Source organism: Culex pipiens, chromosome 3 (genome assembly GCF_016801865.2).
Source record: "Culex pipiens pallens isolate TS chromosome 3, TS_CPP_V2, whole genome shotgun sequence".
In the NCBI taxonomy this organism is placed as follows: Eukaryota; Metazoa; Arthropoda; class Insecta; order Diptera; family Culicidae; genus Culex; species Culex pipiens.
Genome location: NC_068939.1, coordinates 101646574 through 101667367, shown reverse-complemented (window position 1 = coordinate 101667367; position 20794 = coordinate 101646574). Strand labels below are relative to the sequence as shown.

Genomic DNA, 20794 nt, shown 5'->3' with positions numbered 1-20794 from the left:
TGCCCAGACCAATAGCCGGGGAATGGGCCACCGAAATATCCAGTTTTGTCAAGAATTTAGTTTCCATTTTGATTCTATTTATTTTATCATGAAATCTCAAGTATACAAAAACAAAACAAAAATCCTTTAGACTGGAACATCGGAACCGGTCCCACGATCTTCGGTGGCCCCATCCAGAACCGTATTTAAGAAAAAGCGTAAACTAGTCATGCGACGCGTCGCTACGTATAAAACTTGATGATTCCGAATTGAGAGCATCTTTAGTGTATAAATTCGTCTCATGGGCCGGTTCCCATGTTCCCCGGTGGTCACATCCGGAATCCGTTTTTGGCAAACAGAAACGTATAAAGCGTAACAAAGTCTCTACCACACCCCTCTAACGCGTTACATAATAAAATAATTATGTTGCAAAGAAGCCTCAGGATGGATTTACAAATTTAAATCAAACATGACCCCTGCAATAGAAGGAAGAAGATAAATTTTAAATATTAAATATCATTTCCATTTAAAACGTTCACCTCCAAAAAAGACTTTCAAAACGAAAAAAATAAGCATAAACAATTGAGCTGAACTGACAGCAATGTAAAGTAGAAATCAAAACGATTGCTGCGATCATTCGAAAAATGCCTTGCGCTCCTATATTTGAGACCCCTTTAAGATAATCACCAAAACTGATTATTTCTCAATACGCGCAATATCATCAAATGTTTTATTTTCATTTCTATTTGATATTTTTGGACTTAGCAGAATTTCGAAAATTAATTTATTTGGGACTTTGAAAAAATTTCGACCCGTCTATCATGAGATGAAATTTTGATGTTTGATCAAGTTTTCGCTGGACTTAGCAAAATTTCGAATGCCCAATTATTTTGGGACTTAGAAAAAAACCGACCTGTCAATTATGAGATGATACAATTCTAGAGTACTTTTTCAAAAGGTCCTATGTGCAAAAACCTCAATCTGAGAAATTTGATGATAAAGTTTTGGTGCACATTTTTAAATCCCATTCAAACACGTTTGGGTATTTTTCGATTCTGAAAACGCCCAAATGGGTCTAGAGTAATGCTTTTCAAGTGTACATCTCGGGATTATATAAAAGACAAGATTACGCTTAGTTCTGACGCAATTTGGTTCATACAACCTGTGAGTGCACATAGGACACGTTTCATAGAACAATTTTTGCACATAAGACATTGGCATTGGACTATATTCATGTGGCATTGCACATAAAACTTTATCAAATAAAATTTAAATCTCGATTTAAACAAAAACTAAATTTTTGTAATAATAATGTATTTCCAACCCTCTCGCAACGTGTAGGCATCAGCTGATGAAGAGCATGAAATATTTCAATGCCTCCAGCGCGTGAGAGGAGAGAGAAGCCGTTATTTACCAATGAGCATTCTGTCAGATGGGTGGCGGGTAGGATAATTTACGATGCCAAATTAACCAATGCGCCAATGTAAACAATCAATATTGTTTACTTTGGCGCATAGGATAATTTGACATGGTAAATTGTCTTATCCGCCTATCGAGCTGTGAGCGCACATAATACATTTTTAAATCTTTCGTTTTTGAAAGTTTTTGGCCCAAGTAGTGTAAACATATTATTTAACACTTATAAACAAGTGTTCCGATAGCCCCCCAGCAGCACTGCATGCGCACAACTTTTATGCCAAAGTGATTACCACGTCACGGATTATTACCATGTCCGATTATCACGTCACAGTCTCACGTCCCCCCCCCCTCTCCCTTGTCACACTTGCGACAACTCTCCACCCCCCCCCCCCCCGTGACGTACTTTATGGATGACGCCTACGGCCTAACGAAGGATGCAAGATGTTGATTCAGGAGCGGCCCTGAGAACCTTGCTCTTCGCCAAAGAATTATTCCGATCTCAGGGGTTGCATCTCCGAACGGGTTCTACGGCTGTTGCTTGGCCGAGGGGTGAGGTCAGCTTGGGACTTGAAGAGCGCAAGTCGCACAAAACTGGAATCAATTGCGTTGATCGAGATGCTTATGCGGCGGTCCGAATCGCGCGCCTCGAAGTCATGTCCCCGAGCAAGTCCAGGATCTCATCCGAGTACTTGGTAAAGTGCTCGTATGAATCGAACGCCGCTAAACTGCCAGGGCCATGAACAAGTCGGTTAGGTTGCCGACTTGATACCGTTTGGGAGGAGTCTGGAAAAACGGAAAACATCGGGTCACAAAAAAACAGAGGCACAGAAGAAAAACACTCGTAACGTGCTGTTGGCAGTTCATCAGCGGGACTTTGCCGGACAGCTCCAGATGCTGCAGGCAGGTCAAATCATAGGACGAGTACGCCCAATGGACGTAATCCAGCATTGCATTGCAGACTGCACGATAAAAAAGGTAGAAGCGAGTAGTCGTAGAAAGGTCGAAAGGTAGTCGTGCGGAATATCCAAGATGGAAACATCCGAAAAGATCAACCACTGCAGGTTTTCGTGCTCTTAGACAGACAGATGGACTTTATCTGGTTGTGACGTAGTTCTTAAGCTGGCTGATGAGCAGCTATTAGGCTATTAGGTCACAAGCGATTCTTCAGCGAGGTAAGTTCGCTCAGATTAGCAGCCAATTCCTCCGTAAAACCAGTTCGTTTATGGCTGGCTGTGAGAAAAGATCATCACGACGACGAAGCCGCGACGCACTTGTCGTAGTGTCCATGCTGGAACTGAAAAACCACGGCGTAGTACTGACAGATCGTGCACGGCCGCCATGCGACCGCGTATTCCGTTACGGTGACGCTGCTCCAGCTGGACGATACCCTGCGTAGTCAGGAACAACACGTCGTGATCGGGGCGCTTCTGCAGAGCCTTTGTTACATACATGTAAATCGATAAAAAAAAAGTCAGAGGTTGGTGTGAGCACACACTTAATTTTATTAAAAAACTGTTATCAGGGCATTAAAATACACATTTTCATCTATTATCAAAACATATTTGAAGACATTTGGTTGTATCACTGCCGAAATATACACAGAAAAAAATATTCCTAATCATCTTTTAGTGGATTCAAAAAAAAATCTGTAATATGACATTTTGTGATTTTCTACATGTATGTAACCCCTTAACCGCCGCAACCTCTATGTTTCCGCCCACTCCGGTGGCCTCAGAAACACTAGTCTCAGCAGCTCGTGCATTTTTGGATTCTCGGACACGTTGTCCCAAGCGGCCCAGACGACCTGCATCTGCGTGCGTAATTATGAGTTTGCCGTTGGCGAAGTTGTTGATAGCCGATCCGCCCGGGTTCCGGCAATCTTAATGTACTCGACGTTCGTCTTGAGGTTCTCTGACAGACCATGACCACGAAGCGGATGGCGCGCTCTTTTTTAAGGTTTCTAGAAGCGTCCTCCGTACCACGTCCGCCGCCGCTTGGTTGGTCGTTGTCGGGGGACCAGGTACCGTAAAGCAGTGCTGCGGGTGATGAAAAAGTAGTTTAAGGTTAAGGTTTATTAAATTTAACAGCATAACATTTCCCTCCTGAAATGTGTTAACCGGTACCGTGGCCATCCGAAGTCGTCCCTGGCCAAAAGGTGGGATGTTTTCTGGCCTTCCGGATGTTTTTTGATCGGTTCCGTGGCCATCCGGATGGCTTCTCTGTGCAAGAGGGATGATGCTTTTTAGCCATCCGGATGGCCACGGAACAGACAAAATCTATCCGGGCGGCCAAAAAGCATCCTCCCTTTTGGTCAGGGACACCTTCCAGATAGCCACGGAACCAAGAAAACCCATCCGGAAAGCCAAATAATGGCCACGGTACCGGCAAACCCAACCCGAAAGGCCAAACAAATATTCGCCCTCTTGCACAGGGACGCCTTTCGGAGCCGATCCCATGGTCCTGGAATCATCTTTGGGAATCACGGTAATTTTCCACCCTACTTACCGTATTTTTTTGTTGCCGCAATCCTTCGCCCTCCGACACTTTTCTTTAAAACTCAGACAGTCAACAACAATGATCTGTCCGGGATCCTATCAACCAAAACAAAAAACATATTTTATGCTGTTTTATGAGTTGTTTTGGTATGTCATGCTGGGAGTCGTATCCGCCAGATTCGGGAGAGAGAGCTCATTGGTTAAATTTTGCACTTCTCTTTTGCTGTGTCTGGCATTGAAACATTTCATACTCTCTTACAGCTGACGTCTACACGTTAACCGGAACCTAGGCAAACATTATTTTTAAAAAGATATATGGATATAAAAAAATCTATCATTACTTTCTAATTATTCAATAAAATGCGTACATACGTCGTTATTATATTAGCGTATGTGCATAATGATTGAAATATATTTAAAATTGTACATAGGTCGATTTGTTATTGTCGTATGTGCATCATTTTACTGAATGCACATAGGACACTGAGAGGTAAAACGACGTAAATTATTTTGTATGATAATTTAAGAGAATGCTCATAGGTTATTTTGCATTTCGCTAATAATTTTAAAAATTAAATACTTAGAAGAAATCGGGTTTGAGGATAGTGTAGTTTCGGATATGCAGAACGTCATGCATTGTATAACTCAGTTTGTTTACTTTTGGCGCATAGGACCTTTTGAAAAAGTACTCTAGAATTACTTTTCATCATGTTTTCGTTGGACTTAGCAAAATTTCCACTCCTCCGCAAAATGCCAGTTTTGTTAATGGAATTTTTTATTGAGTTTTTTTTCACTTTAATTTACTTTAAATACACTAGTTAAACTAATCACATTAAAAGTATTTTACCGCAAATAAAATTTCATCGCAAAGCGCAAAAATGAGCCCACGCGCTCACTCTCTCTCTCTCTCTTCTCTCTTCTTTCGTTCACTGCTCGCACGCAACGCGCGAGACATGTCGTGACAAGAATCGGCAGACAGACAGCTTTTGCGTTCGTGGCGGGCTGGTTTGTTTACGTTTTCGCGCAGTAGTTTTCCGCGGATAAATTGTAGTCCGCGAATCGCCGCGGGTTGTGAGTACGTTCTGTGGCCGAAGGAGTGTGTGTTCGTTCGGTCCGTGGCGTTCGGGAGCCGCGATATATTGTGGTTAAGTGATTGCTTCTGTTTTGGTGGCTGGGGGCGAAGAAAAATTTCCGCTCAGTGTTGGCGGATGCAAGGAAGCAAGCAGCTGTCCCCAGAAGAGGAATCCTCTTGCCCTCAATGTCACTTGGCTTCCTTCCTCGTCCTCCTCCTGCAGGTGCTGTCTTGACACGGATCAACGCCGGAACTATTTCGGCGGATTTGACAGGACACGGGAGTTCTCGGTGAAGGAAAACACAGCTGGTTATGTTTGTTTTGATTTTGTGTCGCGTGATTGGAATCCTGATTTGTGGGGGAAAATTGTTTTCGCGAATGCGCGATTGTGTGCGTGTGTGTTTGTTTACGTTTGACGCATTCTTGGTGAACGGGTGATTACAACTGGATGAAACTTTCTTGGTGTTTCCGGAGGGGGTGAGCGAGAAAAAACTGACAAATTCGCGTTGGTGCTGGCTGCGGCCTGTGATTGTTCATGTGACTGTGCTTTGGGGTTTGTTTACGTTTTTAATTGATTATTGTGAGTGTGTGGCAAGGGCAGGGACGTGACAATGTGACATTGATTCTATCCTTTGGGGGTGTCCGTGACAGAAGAAAGAACCTTTCTCTGGTTATTTCAGAGGAGGTAATCTATTGGGCGACTCGCGAGCAGTTTCCTGGTAAAGGTGGAGAGTGGAGTCCATCTGAATCGATGGTACATGCTGGTTCTAAATACTTAGTAGGAAGAAGTAGTTCAACGATTTTTTTACTCAGATAAGTATTATTTGCTTTCCTTTTCTATTTTTTTTATAATATCATGTTGGATTATTTGATAAAATAAACCCTGGAAATTCTGTTTGAAAATTGATACTTAGTGTTTTGTTTTCTTTAATAGGACCACAACCTGGGCATGTTTCGGGACATTCAGCATCTGGCATTTTGTTTAAATAGACAAATTAGCTGCGATGCAATCGTGCTTTGGTTGGATGGATTTGAAGAGGATTTACCAGGTATGTACGAAAAATATTATTTTAAAGTGAACCTATCACTGTTGAAACTTCATTTTGTTACTTTTGCGATTTTTTTTTAAACCAAATCAATGTAGTCATAAATTTTATTTTAATTGAATTGAAACACCAAGATATATTGATCACAGATGGCTTCCAAAATCTTTTTCTGGGAAGTCACTAGAATATTTTGTGCGAATTATTGTTTTAATATTTTTTAAAGACGTTCTCGTAAAAAGATCAAATGTGCAGCAGCGGCAGCGAAAGCAAGCCAGAGAGGGTGAAGAAAAGCCCTAAGAAATCGCTCCCTCTCCTTTGTTCTGGAGAAAGGGAGCGATTTCTTGGGGCTTTTCTTCACCCTCTCTGGCTTGCTTTCGCTGCCGCTGCTGCCCACTAGAAATTTTTCTTGACCGATTCCTTCCGAAGTGCATACACCGCTTTAGGGCTTTACTGCCCATTATCGCATAAATGTCCCATATGCATTTTCATCGATTTCGAGTTATTGATGCAGTTTGGTTCAAAATCGTATGCTCTTTCGAAAGAGTCAATAACATCCAGTACTTTTTTTTTTGAAATTAAATATGTCTTTATTGAACTTTCTTATAATAATTACATTTCATTTACATTCTAAGTGGTATGGCTAAATGCTCTTCATCTTTGTTTTATTTTTCGTTTTCTTATTAACTGTTCACATTCATTTATTTACATCAAATTGTTTTACATTTTTGCATTGAATCGAATACATTTGGGTAAAAAAGAAAAAAAAAATCACTTTAACAACTAATCCTAACTTAAAACTAAAAAAGCAAATTCATTGAAGTATTCAAAATCATTAGAACGAGTAAACTACGAACTGTATTTTAAGATAAATCCTCCAAGCGTTCTTACTTGTTCCGCACGAGTTTTGCAACCACGCAGTGTTGTTGTCATCTCGATGAAAATGTTCATAAGTTCTTGTGGTGAAAACAGGTCACTGCTGCCTTCATCCGTTGATGCTGGTTGGTTTTCCCTCGGTTGCTGGCTGAAGCCAGGAGGTGTTGTATTCTCTGCAACTTTTTGCCGCTGATTCAACGGCAATGGCTGCAGATTTGGAACCACTCGAACAGATCCCGCTCCAGGTGACGCCAAAGCAGGAAAATCCACGTCCGTGAAAGTTGGTGATGTTTTGCGTCGATTTGGTTGGTGCCTCGTCGTCGCTTGCTGCCGAATTTTCACAAACTCAGCACGTTTTGGGCAGCTTCGATTCTTGGTCGAATGGTCGCCGCCGCAATTGAAGCATTTCGCTTCGATGTTCTCGTTGATTGTTTCGCAAGCTTGAGTTTTGTGCTCACCTCCGCAGGTTGCACAACGACTCTTGATGAAACAGTTCCTTCCACCATGTCCAAACTGCAAGCAGTTCGAACATTGTGTCACGTCACGGTGCACTGGACGATAACGTTCCCAAGACACGATGATGTTGAAAATTGCCCGAACTGCTTTCAGCTCAGACGGCGTTGTCGATCCTTTCTCGAGATGAACCAGGTACAGTTGATCACGATACTTGATGTCCTTGTTGTGTCTCGTCATCTTGAAGACTTCGATCACGTTCAGCTTAAGAGTTTTGAGCTCTTCTTTCAGCACACTCACATCCATGTCGTACAGGCCTCGGAGGACCTGTTTCATGGGGCGTTTACCTGGATCGTCATGGCTGTAGTATTCAATCTTTGTGTTGTTCAGGAAATCCCGAACGTAGTTGTAATCCTTTCTGGTAGGTAGCAGAATTTTGAGTCCATCAGCACACAAGCGAATGGAAGCTCGTAAAGCACCAGATTTGATAAACCCGGTCAGCCACTTTCGCACCGAATCCGATGACGATGTTTTCACAAAAATGGGTGGCAACTTTTCCCGTCGTTCAAATTCTTCCTTCTCGCTCACGTCCACAGGGAGGGTAGCGAACTGGTTTTCAGACAATTTTTGAGCGTCCTTGCTCAAACTGCCTGGCTTTGCAGGTAGCGCTTCGGCATTCTTTAGCTTCTTCAAATCTGCCGATCCTGCTGGTGAGGACCGCCTCTTTTTCTTGCCGTGAGGCATTTTTTGCACTTTTTAGCACTTTTTTGGTTTGTGAGGGACGCACGTCTGACTCGCTTCTCTGCTGATCGCAGAAACATCCAGTACTTTATTCTAGAAATCTGGAGGAAATCCAGTTTTTTCGCGAAAACTTAACACGTAGCCTTGTTTATGGGACAAACTTCAAATGCGTTTTTCTCAGCTTGCTGTTATTGCATATGGGACATTTATGCGAACATGGGCAGTTTAGGACCATATTAATAATACAAATTATTATTATTATTATTATTATTATTATTATTATTATTATTATTATTATTATTATTGCCTATTGCGAGATAAAATCATGCTTCTCCTTCGCTGTGAGTGACAGGAGATTATTGCCGCCTTACTACCGCAGTGTAAAAATCAGCAAGTTGAACTGAAATTTGCGTTTATTTGGCTGTCAACTTGGTTTGTTTTGAATATTTTCCCAAAAAGTCAGCTGAAAACTCAAGGCAACCTTGGACAACAGCCAAAAATTTGTTCTGCGGTTGTCATGCGGCTGTCATGCGACTATTATCTTGCGGTCGTATCACCGCGCGTGAACTCTTATTATTGACGCCCGCAGTAATATTATTATTATTATTATTATATTAATATATTTTTTTTTGTTAGATCGGATCCGAATGACTCTTGAGTTAAGTGGTCCTTAAACGCAAATAAATAAATAAAAACAACATTTTTTTCGATGGATCAACTATGATCCCCTTGAAACGAGCTGTCAAGTAGGACCATTTCTGTCAAGAAGGGCTGCGAAGTTAATTTTCCAAAATTGATTTGAAAATCCGTTTTAAATCATTTGCGGTCGTACAAAAGGCCATTGTACAAAATAAAATAAGCTTTATCGTTGTAAACAATAATTGGGTCCTAAAATGAAGCTTAAATTGCTAATATTATTGTTAACAGCGATAAAGTTTATTTTTCTGAGTACAATGACACTTGGTACGACCACAAAGAGTTTAAAATGGATTTTTAAATCAATTTTGAAAAATTAACCTTTCGGTCCTTTTTGACAGCTCGTTCCAAGGGGACCATAGTTGATCCATCGATAAAATGTTGTCTAGTCAAAAAAAATTTTTGCATTAAAATGAAAAAAAGTGATCAGAAATGGTTTTTAATCGTGTTTTTTACCGTTGTACATAAAAATGGACATAGGGCTTTAGTACCCAATTTAACAATAATAGGACCCAAATTTTAGGATCCCAATATTTAAATCCAGCAACCTCCCTGTCCCCGGACAGCACCAACCGCGCACATTTCTCGTTCCGGAGCCCTCGCCCGCCATTAACCGCACCCCTAATGACAGCTGTCATTAGCAGTGCGTTCAGTGCCGTTTTTGTCCTCTTCTCCTCGACTCCGTTTTCGTTCGCGCTGCATCCATCCCACCAGCCATCATAATAGTTATTGTCATTTTTTTCCTGGCTCCAGAAAAATATAATTACAATTTTAATGGTTTTCAATTCTGGTGGAAAAATGTTGGCCCGCTCGACGACGACAACGACTGCAGCAGCATAATTCGGCGGTGGTCGCCTATCGATTGGAAACTCGCGAGTGTGTGATTTGCAAGAGGGACGATTTGTTATAAAAACTTTGTTTTGGGAGCTGAAAAGTCTCGTCCGGACGGATTTCTCGGGACGATGGCGTCGACGGGACTGGTGGACAAGTCGTTCGTGAACATCAACGACGAGCTGTTCTACCTGAAGTGGAACAACTTCCAGAAGAATGTGAGCACCCAGTTTGAGAAGCTGCGGGAGGATGACGACCTGGTGGACATAACGTTTGCGTGCGAGGGCCGGAAGCTGATGGCGCACAAGCTGGTGCTGTTTGCGTGCAGTCCGTTTTTCAAGGAGCTGCTGAAGGTGGGTGTTTGGGTTGAGTAAGTTGAATGGTCGGAATTTTGAGATGTTTGGTTTTTTTTTGCAGAAAAATCCTTCCCCTCATCCGGTGTTCTTCATGAACGACGTCAAGTTCGATGTGCTGAAGGCGATTCTGGAGTACATGTATCTGGGGGAGGTCCACATAACGAACGAGAATTTGAAGGATTTCATTAAAACGGCTGAGGGCCTGCAGATTCGGGGTCTCAGCAAGGAGAATAATGTAAGTTTAGAGTATTGCTTCAAAAAAGAAGAGTTTGAAACTTTTCAATCCGCAGACTGACCTGGCGATGCCTCCGATCGTACCAACCCCCCAACCTGCGGTGAGCCACATGGCTCCGATCGGGCGCAAGGTCATCATCGACGACAAGGAGACGATCATCACCGCGGAGAATGTGCAGCTGCTGGACGAGCTGTGCCGCAAGCGTCCCGTTGATACCGGCGATCTCGGCGGCGGCCAGGTGGTCGGCCTCAACATCAAGCGTATCAAAACTGCGACCGTAGTCGAGACGCAGATCCAGTCCGATGGCAGCGGTGAGTAGTAGTACGGGGCCTTTATCTTTGCGTTGGATAATTCGTTCCTCAACGCGCAGGTTCCTCCAACGTAGAGCCCAAGGTGGAGATGGTCGAGTATCTGGACGCGGAAGCAACTAACCACCAGTCGCCGCAGTACTGCAGCATGGACAACTTCACGGAGAAGAGCAACTCGCGCAACAACATGACCCACATGGGACAGATCAACGCGGGTAAGTTACGGGTTGTTCCAGAAGGAACTGTTTAATCCACTGCCTCCTTTTGTAGCCACCTTCACGCAAACTCCGGCGCAACCAAGCAGCTCTGGCCACCAGCAGCAGCAGCAACAGCAACAACAACAGTAGCAGCAGCAGCAGCACGTCCAGCACGAGTACAAATCCGAAGAGGACAGCAGCTGGATGGACAAATCTCTGGACAACATATCGGTCAATTCGGAACACCAACAGCAGTCAGGACAGCAAACCGTCAAGTACAAGGGCAAGTCGAGTAGTGGCGGCGGCGGCGGCGGCGGAGGAAGCAGCAGCCGATCGCAGCGCTCCAACGAGGACAAAACCAACTGCCTAACGCCTCGCTGCTGTCCTATTTGCTCACGACTCTACTCGAACGTATCGAACCTCCGCCAGCACATGCGCCTCATCCACAACCCAACGGCCGTCTGCTGTCCAATCTGCCAAAAGCACTTCAACTCCGAGCTCTACCTAAAGCGGCACTACTCGTCGATCCACTCGATCAACGCCGGCGGCGGCACGGGAACCAACGAACCGGGCGAACTCGTAGATCAGAAGCCGCCAGCGCAGCTGGCCACCCAAGGACAAGCCCCCCAACAGCAGCAGCAGCAGCAACAACAGCAAGGTCAACAGCAGTAGCAGCAGCAGCAACAACAGCAAGGTCAACAGCAGCAGCAGCAGCAACAACAAGCGGCCTCCCAACAGCAGCAGCAGCAACAGGCACCGCCGTCGGCCAGCACAAACACGTGGAATCCGTACCATCATCACACCGTCGGTGACATGCAGCTGGTGAATCCGTTCATCAAATAATTACAGGTTGGTTTGGAAGGGGAGCAGCGGCAGCAAGGTCGGCTTCCTCGCTTGGTCGCGATTTGTTCGCTGGGTCAGCTCGTTGGTGGAACCTCCCATTTAGGGACAGATTGCGAAATCTGATTTTTTTAAGTTGTATTTTATTGTTTCTTCGAGTTGAAGAAAGCTTTTTAAAAACAAATAACATTGATGATTAGTTTTCAATATTTTACAGGCAGCGTTTTCCGTTTGACTGCAAAAAAATGATCGCCATCATTTTCATTGGAAAAATCCGGTCATTTCGACAACGGAATTCTCGTTTTTATTCAGATAAGTATTGATTGCTCACATTTTGTAGTAGTTACTTTTAATAATTATTGTAAAGGTGGAGTATCTTTACAAAAATGATTTGCATTTTTATTTTAGAATTGATACTTTGTGTTCTCTTCTCTTTCACAGGACAGCAATTTCTGGACAACCATCATCATATCATAGTATTCATCATAGGGAATTGATTGGATGGATTTAGAGATCATTTACAAGGTATGCTAAAATATATTGTTATGTGAACATATCACTTTTTATCAATTGGATATACAAAACATGTCAATTCCCGTTTGGATTTTTTTTTTAAGATAATGGGTCTTAATTGAAAACATTCATGGTGTTAATTTCTTAAGATATTACTCTTAAAACTACCATTTAAAAAAACTTCTTGCAATTTGTAATTCTCGCTTACTTTTTCAAAAGGTCCTATGTAAATAGGACACCCATTGCGCATTGGTGGTTTTGAAAAGTAATCTAGAATTATTGATTGGCAAAAATAAAAAGAAATCTAAAAATATGCAATTAGGCATTTCAAATAGAAGATTACACCAACTGTATGATTACGCTTTTTTTTTCGTTCGTATTCATTCATACTTTCGTTTTGCAAATCATCTTCAATCAAAGTCATCTGGTTTATGGTACCCATGCTTATTAATGTTAACCCCAAATTAAACAAAACAATCATTTTTTTTATAAATAAATAAGTCTTTTGTACATTTATATATTTTCACAAAATTAAAAAAATAAAACACCGATATATCACTTGTTTTCATAGTTCTTTTATATTTTCAGATGACAGTTTTCGACATTAAAAAAAACTTCTTGTGACTATTTTTTGTAAACAGTGCATTGGGCTTACTCAGTTCAGATTGCGCGATGCACAATATTTTGATTTTTCTGATTGGTTTCGGTTAGAACAGACTCAGACCAACAAAATGTGTACATCCATTTCCAATTTAAAAGCTTTAAGTGCTCTAAAAACTGCTGTCCCTATTCAGACTGTAGTCCCGATTCGCCCCAGATTACGGTACATTAATGTTTCTGGATGATATTTTTACTAACAGTTTTTTTCAGGCAAAGACCTGAACCTGTCTTGATTTTTTTATGTTTCTGGATGATATTTTTTCGTACAATTTTTTTCAGGAAAAAGCAGAATTGGCCATGATTATTTCATGTTCCTGGATGATATTTTTCGGTACCATGACATGATATTTTTAAGTTCAAAATGTCAACTTGGTTTGATATTTTTTTGATGTTTCGTAGAGTAACTCATGTTACATTTTATGTTTCTACATCTCTTAAGTCAAGCGTTCTGGAAACATGTCATCTTCATGTTTTTGGCAACATGACAAGTTTACCGTAAGATGTAATTTTCTGATCGGGCGGGCAGAAAGTTACATCTTCCTGCAAACTTGTCATGTTCGCAAAAACACAAACATGTCAAGTACCTGTTAACTTCCAGTTAAGAGTTAATCAAACATAAACGCGAACATAATTTACTCTACGCATATCAAAAAATTATCAACTTAAGTTCGTGTTGGAAACTTCAAATTATCATGCTATGGTGCGGAAAAATATCATCCATAAACATAAAATTATCCCGACCAGTTCATTTTTTTCCTGGAAAAATATGGGGCGAAAAATATCATACAAAAACATAAAAGTATCATAACAAGTTGTGATGTTTCCAGATATTTTTTTTTCTGTAATAATTTTGTTGCTTTAGAAAGCGTAATACACAGTAAGAAGATATAAGTTTCATATAGACTGTTTTTCAATTGTATTTTAATAAAACAATATAATGTGATGTGATTTTCTAGTAAAATTTATTTTCATTAAATAAGCCTGAAATTAAAAAACTATAGCAAACAATCAGCTGCAAGACTAAACATAATGACAATCTTAATTTTTTTTTAAATATTTGTATACAGTCATCCCTCATATTAGGAACAGTTTACAGATCGACCAATATTCAAAAAATCATAGAAAATCGATAATTGAACAGAATGATTCGCTTTTACCTTCATTTGACAGCTGTTTTTGCGATCTTTCGAATGCTGTATCGAACAACTGCAAATTTTATCGTTTTATATCAAGTTTTTGAAGAAAAACTTCGACCCTTGAAATCTACAAATTCGGAACACTTTTTTCTAACGATGTAAACAATCTTTTTTATCGCTCCAGGGGTACATATTTTTATAAAAATAATGACTTCACATTCGGAAACCAGTAAAACTCATGCTTAGTAATGTTTTATGAATGGTCTGCTAACTTTTTTTGTGAAAATATCAGTTAAATTCAGGTGTTTCACAATTGTGGGAGGCACAATAACATCCCACAATTATGGAACAGGCTATTTGGAAGCAGCGATTTGCTGCTCTGAATAAAATAGTCTCGAAATGCAGTTTTTTTGTTTTAAAAGTACTGCTTATATTAATGAAATAGCAAAAGAATGTCCAAATAAAGGTCCTAAAAATACAGAAAAGATGCATTTGGCATACTTTTGACAAATTATCACAAAAGTGTTCCGAATATGTGGAATGACTGTATCATTTGCCGTATAATTCGAATTAATTCAAAGTTTAGTGTGAATAAGTAAGGCTGGTAAAAATTTTATTTAAAGTTTTTGTCACTCCTCCCTTCGAAGTTTGCCCGAAAAATCAGGGGGCAACAAAAAATTACATCCAAAATTGCATACTACTAACAATATTAAAACAAATCAAACTTTTTGTAAAGCCAAGTCAAAGAAAAAGCTACGAAAATCTGTACAATTGAACTAAACAAATCAATAATGCACTAATTTATTTGCATTGGCCGCTGAAAATTTTCCTGAAATTCTAGCAAACCTATTTGAAAGTGTAGAAATTTGTAAATATTGTCAAGGCGGAAGCGTTACAACTGGGCAACGTGGCTCGGTCTCATACAAACATTTAAATTTATAAAATTCCCAAACAAAAAAAAATAAACAAAAATATGGTCTTTAAAGGAAAGAATCAAAAAAATATATGCAATCCTTATCAATAAATAATTTATTTTCAGAATTTTATATCAATCTGTCAAAAGTCAATAATGTGTATTCAAAATCAGCATAAATAACAAAATGAAAAACTGAACTTTGCTAAACAAACATTGAAATGTTTGAAAGAATTTCTAAACTGAAGTGATAGGTTCACTTTGAAATAATAATTCTCGTACATACCTTGTTAATCCTCATCCAATCCATCCAGAGAGCATATGATTGCAGCACAATCCATTTTTGCAGCTGATTGGTCAAAGTAAACAAAATTCTAGAAGCCGAATGTCCAGAAAATGCCCGTTAGTAGATCTGTAAGAGAAAATAAAACACAAAGCATCAATTCTCAAACAAAATTTATGGAATAATTAAAAATTCAATAGTAAACAAAGAAAAAGAAAACAAGCAATACTTATATGAGTTTTAAAAATCGTCGAAAAATATTTGTCGGTTGACTAGTAGAACCAACATATGTAGCCACTTCAGGTGGACTCATCTTCCTCCGTGAAACTGCTTGCGAGCCACACAATTTAATCATCTCCTCCGGAATCACAAGAGGAAGGTTCAGAAACGTAAACAATCACACGCACACTCGCGAAAACACACGGACCAAATACGGTTCCTCCACAAATCGCGATTCTGATGACACGACGACAAAAACCAAAACAAATCGAAACTGCTGTTTTCCTCCACCGAGAACTGTCAAATTCGCCAAAATCATTCCGACGTTGATCCGCGTCTTGATAGCATCTGCTGGAGGAGGAGGAGGATGACCAACGACATGCAGGCAGGAGGATTTCGATTCTGCGAACTGCGGCTTTGTCATGCACGCGCTAACGTAACTTTTTCTTCTCCAACGAGCCACCAAAACATCAACTTTCACATAAATAACAAAATTTCGCTAATCTCACATAAAATGACACCAACGAACGCACATTCCCACGGCCAAAATACGCACTTACAACCCGCGGCGATTCGTGGACTGTTGTTAATCAGTGGAAAACTACTGCACCAAAAACGTAAACAAACCCTTGTCCCTTGTCCTGGCGAATCCGCCAAAATCCTTTCCACGTTAATCCACAGCAGCATCTTGGGCAAGGGAATTACTTTTCTGGTGCAGCGGCTTGGAAACTTTCCTTGCACCCGTCAACACGGAGCGAAACTTTTTCTTCGCCCCCCAGCCACAATAACACAAACAATCACTTAAACACAACATATCACGGCTCCCGAACGCCACGGAACGGACGAACACACACTCCCTCGGCCACAGAACGTACTCACAACCCGCGGCGATTCGCGGACTACAATTTATCCGTGGAAAACTACTGCGCGAAAACGTAAACAAACCAGCCCGCCACGAACGCAAAAGCTGTCTGTCTGCCGATTGCCGATTCCTGTCACGACATGCCGCGCGCGTTGCGTGCGAGCATGAACGAAAGAAGAGAGAAAAGAGAGAGTGAGCGAGCGCGTAGGCTCATTTTTGCGTTTTGCGATGAAATTTTATATGCGGTAAAATACTTTTTAATGTGATTAGTTTAACTAGTGTATTTAAAGTAAATTAAAGTGGAAAAAAAGTCAATAAAAATGTCCATTAACAAAACTGCCATTTTAGCTAAGTCCGGCTTGAAAAAAAATTAACCTTGTAAATCATCTCATAATCCCGGGTTTTCAAAAATATTCTAAGTGTAGGAAAAGTGAAATTTTGTCGAGGAGTGAAAATTTTGCTAAGTCCAGCAAAAACAAGATAAAACTAGAAAATATCATCTCATGATAAAGAGGTCGAAATTTTTTCTAAGTCCCAAAATAATTTGGCTTTCGAAATTCTGCTAAGTCCAGCAAAAACAAGATAAAACAAAATAATATCATCTCATGATAAAGATTTCGAAATTTTTTTTTAATCCCAAAATAAATTGGCTTTCGAAATTCTGCCAAGTCCAGCAAAAACATGATAAAACAAAATTATATCATCTCATGATAAAGAGGTCAATTTTTTTTTCTAAGTCCCAAAATAATTCGGCCTTCGATTTTTTTCTAAGTCCGGTAATATCATGAGAAAATGAAAATTTATCAACTGATGATAAAAAGTCTACAAACATAGAGAGGAACATAGATTTCGGCGCGCATTTTAAGAGTTTTTGGAACAAATATCAAACATGCCATGATATCAAAAACAACTCAAGTTATTTTTTTGTTCGTCCCATGATGCGACTTTCTGCCCGGGCAGCACTGCTAGGTGACCAACAATTCATCTTCAAAACACGCTTGATTAGTGCTGCCTCCAGGTAGCACGAAGGTGTAGCATCTTTCGACCACAGACATGAATGACTGACTGGAGACGGCTGCTGTGAGTTGCTTAATTCTCCGCGAGTATTGATTGAGTTTGCTTTTTCTCGTCTTGCTTCTTGTGCAATTCAAGGTTACGCGCGGTGGTTCATCGGCTATTTTCGCCGCTTAGCATGTGTAGTACTGTCGATTTCTTTATGCTGTGGCTGTTGACCGGTGAGTTTTCGACCTTGTCCCACTTTTCGCCAGACACAGATCGTCAGAGGCGTGTAACGCGGAAAGTACACAGTACTCACATTGTGAGTCATAATTAACCGCATTGAAAATAAAAGATTTAATGTGAAATCGTAACTTTTTTTGTTTGTTTTTACTTAACAGAGGTCCTATTTTGTCTAAGAGATCCCAAACTTACCGGATTTGCAAAAATATCTTCTAAGCGTTGCTTTGGTGATTTTCCTTTCTTAATACGGATCAGTAGATAAATTTTGCCTATTTCAGTACATCTGAAATGAATAAAATCGTTATAAATATAGAAGAGTAGCTTTTTTTAACAAACCTCATCAATTTCTCGATCAACGCCTTTCCCATGAATCCAGTACCACCAGTTATCAGGACGTGACGATCTCGGAACATAGGACCGATGCGATCCTTCCCATCGTGCAGGTCGACATCCATCTGAAAAAATTAAATGAACAAAGTTATTTCAATCTTGTGCCTTTGCATTGGGTTACCCAGATATTCCCAAACTTAACCATCAGCAGGAGTGACATTGATTTTTATGAATTCATACAAGTCAATGTCACTCCTGCTGGTGGTTTAAATTTGTCGAACGATTAAGGTATTAAAAATGATAGTTCAACTGTTCAAAATTTAAATTCTTCAAAATTCGAGAAGTATCCTAGTTTGATTAAAAATATAAAATCAAATTGTAGGTAATTTGTTTTAAATAATGTTAAGTTTAAAAAAATATATTGTTACAATTTCAAGTAAAGTAATTCATGTAATTATAATTACTCTAATCCATAACTAAAACTTAATTGGCTTCAGTGGTCCTATTTAAGCATTAGAAATAACCGGGCATCAAAACATGCTAAAAGAGTTTTTGTAAATAAATTTAAATATGTATTTAGAAACAAAGGGGGTCCACTACAAAAAAAAGCTGATTGTTTACAGATTTAGCTGATTGTTCTTAAGCTTTAATTTGCCTTCAATTAAATTGATAAAACATAATTGGAAATCTTTCCGCTTAACATATTGCAATTTTTCTTCAGCTCATAATTCTCTATTGTCAATATTATATAGGTGTCGAATAATGACAAGGTAATGAACGATTATTATTAAATATTACCCTGATTAATTAATTTTCGAACCTGAACATCAGAAATAACTGAGGAACAGTATGTAGTTATAGAAACAATTGTTTGAAATCAAGTTGACCTGTCCCAGATCTAGTCCCCGAGGAGGTTTACATTTTAAAACACTTGATTATGTTGGAACTCTATGAAAAGGCTTTGCTGCCCCCAAGGTAACTGCGGCTCTTGAAGGATGGACATAAAAAGCGTTTTGATACACCGTGAGATTTATTACAGCTTTGTCAAGCGGTTCAACAGCGTTTCGGCATGACTTCTAAAGCCCTCAAAAGTAGAAAATGAATAAATTTTGTTTATGACTTTGTTTTGTAAGAAATTAGTAAGTAAGATCATAAAATTCATTGGTCTGGAAAAAAATCATATCTTTATTATTTTTAAATATTGTAAAACCTTGTAAAATCTTTATGGAAATAAAATCAAAATTTGATAAAAATCTGCAAAAAGTTTTTTTTATGAGCCAAGCCTAATTAGTTGAAGTTACATATTTTAAATACATGTAACTAAGAAAAAAATTAAAATCAACCGGACATCCTACCGTGGCTAATATTCGAATCCATCTTATTCAACCATGCATTTCCAATTTTATCCGCGCCTGAATCTCGTGTTTGGGCACACTTTTATAATGAGTCGTCTACGACGCTGATTCAGATGATATTTATTTTATTGGGTTGCCCCGAGATTGACGCGTGTGGAGTGTAATAAACAACGCTGAACAACAGTTTGACCTTGCTCTGCTGCATGTTCACGGTCGGCACGATCTGACGGTCGCCATCGCCAACGGTAGCTTATTTGCGCGAACCAAGGATTGACCATTCGGTTCTTTAGGGCCAACAGCCAAGATGAATGGATGCGGAATAGAATGGAGAAACAATCGACTGGTTTACGTTACGTTTGTTTCGATTTCAACTTTTCAAGACTGCATAACAGGGTGCGTAGAAAACACTAAATCCGTTTGACATTATAATAGATAAAGATTACGTTACAAGTTGCTATCAGGTTTTGAAATAGAACAGCTTATGTTCAAATTAAGCCTCCATTTTTTTTAAAGTTTTTCATTATCACTAACAAATTGAAATAAAGAAAAAAAAATAAAATGTCGTTCAAAAACAAAGTTCAAAAAATCAACTAAGGGTGCATTCTTGCTCTGGTTTGATCAATGTTTACTTAAAAAAATAATACAACTTTTCTATCAGTTCAATCCTCTTTTTACGCTTTTTATATAAATTTTAATAAGTGAAAAACTGCTTCCTCTAAGGACAATAAAACTTTCTATTGCTCTATACGCTATTTGAACTAATCCGCAATTTCGTTTGTTGCTGGTTTCACCTGGCAAAAAATACAATAAAATTCAATTGCGATTTATATGATCATCTACACGAAAAGTGGTAACTGAACTGACCGTAATTCCATAACGGAACACAGACTTGAAATTACGAACGTTCCAATTTCCAATTGTTTCGTCTGTCTGGCACACTCAGCTGAGCGATACATTGTAATCATTTTTCCCCTAGACCCAATGTCACCCCTGATGACGGTAGGAGATAAGTCCTTTTTTTTAACGAAAAACTGCACTTTGAAACACTGCCTCCAAATTCCCACAATTGTGGAACACCTGAATATAATTGATTGTATCATAAAATAAAAAAGGTAACTTACAATTCTTAAAGCATAAAAAAGCTTGAGTTTCATTAATTTCTGCGTTTGAAGTTGTTTTTAATTTTTTTTATAATATGTACTCCTGGTGAGAATCAAGGTTTGTTTACAAGAAAAATGTGTTTCAAATTTGTGGATTCAATGGGTCATTGTTTGGTCATTGTTTTTCTTCAAAAACTTGAATGAAAAATAAAGCGAATATTAAATTATGTTATCAGTTTTCTATGATCTGTTTCCTTCTGTTCGATTTATTTTTTAAACATGTACCTGGGTATGCCAAACAATGTCCATGAAGGTTTTTACAAAAAAAGTTTGTTTCAATAGTGCTTTAAAAATAGTTTCGATAAAAATTGTTATTTTGAACACTGAGGTGACTTAACCCTCTTTTGCCCATTTTTTCGATTTTTTTTACTTTTCCCTTGTTCAGGAGGTCATTTTCAGCAACTTTTGTTCGACGAAAAACTTTACTTCTCTTGATTTATGTTTTTTTGGTTCATTTTTTGTATTTTAATTTGCATTTATCTTGCTTAGTTTTTTTTTTTTTTTTTTTTTTTTTTTTTTTTTTTTTTTTTCGATCGTAGCAATCGGTGCGCGCGGACGCGATAAGTTTTTGCTACGTCAAGTT

At 39.3% G+C, this 20794-nt stretch overlaps 2 protein-coding genes and 1 long non-coding RNA gene across 3 annotated transcripts in view; 1 reads left to right on the top strand and 2 right to left on the bottom strand.

Annotated features, from left to right (window-relative positions):
• Window positions 1–20794, bottom strand: part of LOC120418817 (fatty acyl-CoA reductase wat) — a 36387-nt gene that overhangs the window by 6725 nt on the left and 8868 nt on the right. The window contains exons 2-3 of the mRNA XM_039581328.2: window positions 17703–17821; window positions 17559–17649 (exon numbers count right to left, since the gene is read on the bottom strand). Coding sequence (XP_039437262.1) covers window positions 17559–17649; window positions 17703–17821 — 210 coding nt within the window. The remainder of the gene's footprint in view (window positions 1–17558; window positions 17650–17702; window positions 17822–20794) is intronic.
• On the bottom strand, window positions 2877–4596 carry LOC120418818 (uncharacterized). Its single transcript, XR_005605625.2, has 2 exons — window positions 3904–4596; window positions 2877–3434 (listed from the first exon to the last, which is right to left on the bottom strand). It is a non-coding gene; the product is annotated as an uncharacterized LOC120418818 (long non-coding RNA).
• On the top strand, window positions 9443–11787 carry LOC120418816 (transcription factor GAGA-like). Its single transcript, XM_039581327.2, is given in 5 exon segments — window positions 9443–9958; window positions 10023–10196; window positions 10252–10507; window positions 10567–10719; window positions 10775–11787. Coding segments are annotated over 5 exon segments (1575 nt in total). The 5' UTR covers window positions 9443–9736; the 3' UTR covers window positions 11545–11787.